The following is a 4480-nucleotide window of genomic DNA, read 5'->3' as shown; positions in this document are numbered from 1 at the left end:
TTCCTAAAATAGGCCATACACAGTGAATTTATTGAAATATTGAACAAAAAAAGAGAGTAAAGAAATATGTATCGAACTTACACGAAAGCGTGGACAGGACCAAAATCTTCTAGCTGGGTTGTCCTTAGACCACGAAGTCTGCAATTGCATCAAGTCTCCATGTTTGCATCGCATTGTTAAATGCAACATTGGATCGTTCTCGTCATTACAAATGCGATTCAAGCTTGCATTTGACATCTCTCCCTCAAAACCTAATCATAGGAAATTGATTTTAACAGATTTTTAAAACAAAAAAAAATGAAAATAAAAAAATTAGCAGGAATCCAACGGCTAACAATGGAGAATTTTGGGGAAGATGGTCTATTTAATGAAGAAGCTAATTCAAATTGGGAATGCCACATGGTGGTTTAACATTGGTTGGATGTTGTTTTTTTATTCCTTGACGCGCCCAACCTGCGTGACAACACTGATGGGTGTGAAACAGGTCAAAATGATGTATTTATTGTGCTTTTGGATGGTTTCGTGGGGTAATAGGACTCCCGCAAACTTAAGGTGTCTACTTAAAAAAAGGGTAATTATGTATTCCCTCTTTTTTTTTCATTAAGTTGTTAGTGAAAAGTCTCAAATATTTGACCCTCTATATGCATTATGCACCACGTATATCTCTTCTCAATTCTTACTCTTCCTCTGCTTGTACACAAAATTCTTGAAATCAAAGCAGAGATACACCAATGGATATTCGATTATCATACAGAAACATTTCTTCTCACGGTTTATGGTCTTGTCCAACAACACAAAAGGGTCTCAAACCTTGTTGTTCAGGAAAAAATTCTCAGCAAAATGGTGATTCCAACAGCAATTCAGGTTGGGTATTTCACTTCAGTGCCAATTTTTTTGAACATTCATTGATATATAGCTTGACCCTTTTCTTGATTTTGTTGAAATTGTTCTTCTTTAGTTGCATATCAGTAGTTTTAGATCATTTTGACTAGTAGCTGGGTTGGCCCTTTTCTTGTTATAGTGTAATCTGTCTCAAAGTTGTAGTCTTTTAGTTGCAAGTCAGCAGCTTTAGACAGAAGAATGGTGATTCCAACTATAAAAACAGTAAATGAGGTTGGGTATTTACTTCTGTATCAAAAAAATTGACCATGGTATTTGGCTTGGACCCTTTTCTTGATGTTGTTGAAATTGTTGTTCTTTAGATGCATATCAGTAGTTTTAGACCATTTAGACTTGTAGCTGGGTTGACCCTTTTCTTGTTATTGTGAAAATTGCTGCAAAGTTCTAGTCTTTTAGTTGCAATTTTCAATAGCTTTAGACAGCAAAATGGTGATTCCAACAGCAACACTCAGGTTGGGTATTTCACTTCAGTATCAAAATTTTTGACCATTCATTGATATATGCCTTACCCTTTTCTTGGTGTTGTTGAAGTTGTTGCATATCAGTAGCTTTCGACCACACACTAGTAACTGGTTCGACCCTTTTGGGCCTTTTCTTGTTATTGTAAAAAATGCTGCAAAGTTCTAGCCTTTTAGTTGCAATTCAGTATCTCTTTTTAACAATTCATTGATAAATAGCTCAACACCTATCTTTGTTATGGTGAAAATTGCTGAAAAATTATAGTCTTTCAGTCGCAATTCAGTTGCTTTAGACCCGTTCTTTGATATTTGCTTGACCCTGTTTAATTCTATTGTTGAGGCTGTTACCAAATTTTGTTTTTTAGTTTCTGTAGTTCAGAACTGAAAAGCTAAATTTGCCCTTTAGTCTAAGCAACGGATGGTGGTGATGAACTGCTAGAAAGCTTATGTATGGCTTAGGATGCTTTGAAAGATGCAAGCTTTACCATTTACTACATGGATTATAGTGCAATCCTTGCAGGTCATGGTTACAGAGGCCAATCCAGTATTTAAAGTCAGTAGGTGCACCTAGTGGCGGAGACAAGATTTTCACATATAATGAACAAAATTAACCTTATATAATGTTCAGATGAACCCCTTTCTGCCCCTCTAGCTCCGTCCCTGATGCACCATATACATCCCAGATAGTTGGTTCATGATATACTGGATCTACCGCTGATTGGGAAGGAGTATTTGCAAATTTGTACTTTAGGGGAAGTGTGTTGTTCTAGCATTACTATATGCTGTATGATTGGAATCAGGATAACACGGATGTGGTTGTTAGAATTTAACCACTGGCTGTTTCAAAAAGACAATGTTTGCTGTTTACAACCACTGAGTGCCAATTTTGTTTAGGGAGATCTTTACTGGTTTTAGAGACCTGAAAAAGAACAAGAAAGAAATAGCACTAAGTATCAATGTTATTTGGATTCTTCTTCAGAAACTACTCGGGATTGTGTTGACTAAATCTATTTCTGACCTCTTACTCCTGTGTATTAAAGGGGAAAGAGGTTCGGACCCCATACTCTAGAAAGAATCAGCTTCTTAATCCAATCTTAGTTTTGCTTTTGTAGCATTCCTCATTCCTTGAGAATGAATCTGTTTGAGGATCGAGAAATGAAAGGAGAAATAGATAGCTTAGCAATAGAGTTGGAGACGATGGAAGTTTGGAGGTTTTAGGGCTGCTAAGGCATTATAGTTGGAAGTAGTATGCTTAGGCTTCAAAACGAGGACTCCAATGTTGAGAATGATAAAGAAATTAGATCTGAAACTTGAGTAAGTAGGCAGCAATTAGAGAAAAAGGAGGACGAGGAGAACAGTAAAGAAGAGAAAATCTGTCTCCAGGAATTTCATCATGAAATTCTTGGAAGCTCAAGCAACTGTTTCACATATACTGAAACTTAGACAATATCAACCTTACATAAATGTCTTATATTCTCGCACTGCATCTTTACATGAGCTGCACAAGTCCAAGTTATAGTTCCATGTATCCTAGCAGGGTGGTGATGAGTTCCTATAAACAACAACAACATACCCAGTGAAATCTCACTAGGTGCGATCTGGGAAGGGTAGAGTGTACGCAGACCTTACCACTACCTCAAGGAGTTCCTATCCACCTCCTCAAATAGATGGACACATGCTTTCTACCTAGTATAATTGTTGAGATAACTTTTACTAAAGCAGCTCTCTAGAATAAAAAAAATACGCTGCTGCATACTCACAAATTATTTGGATCAGTTGAATAGCCTACTCGAGCACCTAAGAGGGACAGACTTGAAGCTTCTGCCTGCTACATTGCTCCAAAATACTATCAAAATGATGTACATTTTTCATTTTATACCAAAAGTTTTAACTACTTTAACCATCAGTTGTTTAAATAAATCTGCTTGTTCTTTCCTTGAAACATCTGTTGATCCTTTCTAGCCATATTGTCCATACGATGCATACTCCAATTGTCCAAAAAAAGGCTTCATCTGTTTCTCCATCTTTTGTCCTTAGCTTAGCACTGCCTCCTTCAAGGTCCTAGGCTTAACCCAGTGTACACCAAACAAGTTGAGCAACATGCACTAGACTGCCAGACTTCACTGAAATGCAAGATGGTGTTGGAGGGTGCTTTCACATATGTAACGTCTGTTGCACAAATTACAACCCCTCCTAGCAAATTGTCCTGTGTGAGCTAGCTGGCCACTTTTTCTAGAGTGCTTTTGTGGTCCAGGTCATCTTGGACACTTTTTCTCATTGTCCCTTCGCTGTTCAACAATTTATAGCAAGAGTTAAACTGTAAATCTGCTGTCCTTTTTCGTTTTCCACCATAGCTTATCTGTTTCTATCGGCCTTGGCACCACTCAGACCGTGAGATAATATTTTCTCCAACTTTGGTCCATTAACCTCCCATGTGTCCTTAATTTCATTGCTACTCTAAAAGTTCCAAATTGAAAAAGAAAATATGTTTTCATCCATATATTATTGATGCTTTCTCTGTTTTGAGTATCCTGTTTCCCTGATTATAATCATTATTTACTACCAGCAGTTTGAGGACGTCCTAATCAATCATAGACATTAGTTGTACCCCGGGATCTTTGGTCAGTCGGAGTCCTAGTAACAGCTTGGTGGTATAATCTTCGACAGACATGTATATTGACCAACCTCATTGGGACATCTACTATGTGGTTGTGTGTTGCATATTATAAGTTTCCTCTATAAGGGTGTTTATTAGGACAAATGGCTCTTATATGTTGATTAGCTGCAGTAAATCTGTTCTATTGGCTCATGGAATGTTAGCCCTATGTGTCGGAAGCACATAAACTTGAAAGAGGTTGAGAGGCCCTCTTACTTCTAAACCGATTTTGGTTAGGTGACTTGAACTATTTATTTGTAGAAAAAAAAGTAGTTAATCGGAATCAAAGTAAATAAGATAATAATGGAGAACAGTTAACATAGTATGGTCATGGATCTTAGGCTGTAACTTGTAACTTGATCATGAGCGAATTTGTTGATGTTGCACCCATGAAGTATGGGAAGTGCCAAACATTGGGAACTGCCTGGAAAGCTGGTAGAGATACACACAATCCCCCCCGCCCCCC

The 4480-nt window shown here is 37.5% G+C and overlaps 1 protein-coding gene across 1 annotated transcript in view; it reads left to right on the top strand.

Moving 5' to 3' along the window:
• The first annotated feature begins 619 nt into the window (after nucleotides 1–619).
• Nucleotides 620–4480, top strand: part of LOC102579098 (uncharacterized) — a 6842-nt gene continuing 2981 nt past the window's right edge. The window contains exon 1 of the mRNA XM_006367206.2: nucleotides 620–864. Coding sequence (XP_006367268.1) covers nucleotides 732–864 — 133 coding nt within the window. The 5' untranslated portion in view covers nucleotides 620–731. The remainder of the gene's footprint in view (nucleotides 865–4480) is intronic.

The sequence above is a fragment of the Solanum tuberosum genome, unplaced genomic scaffold, assembly GCF_000226075.1.
Source record: "Solanum tuberosum cultivar DM 1-3 516 R44 unplaced genomic scaffold, SolTub_3.0 scf00742, whole genome shotgun sequence".
NCBI lineage: Eukaryota > Viridiplantae > Streptophyta > Magnoliopsida > Solanales > Solanaceae > Solanum > Solanum tuberosum.
Note: the sequence above shows the minus strand (reverse complement) of the source record. Positions and strands in the feature narration are given on the sequence as shown.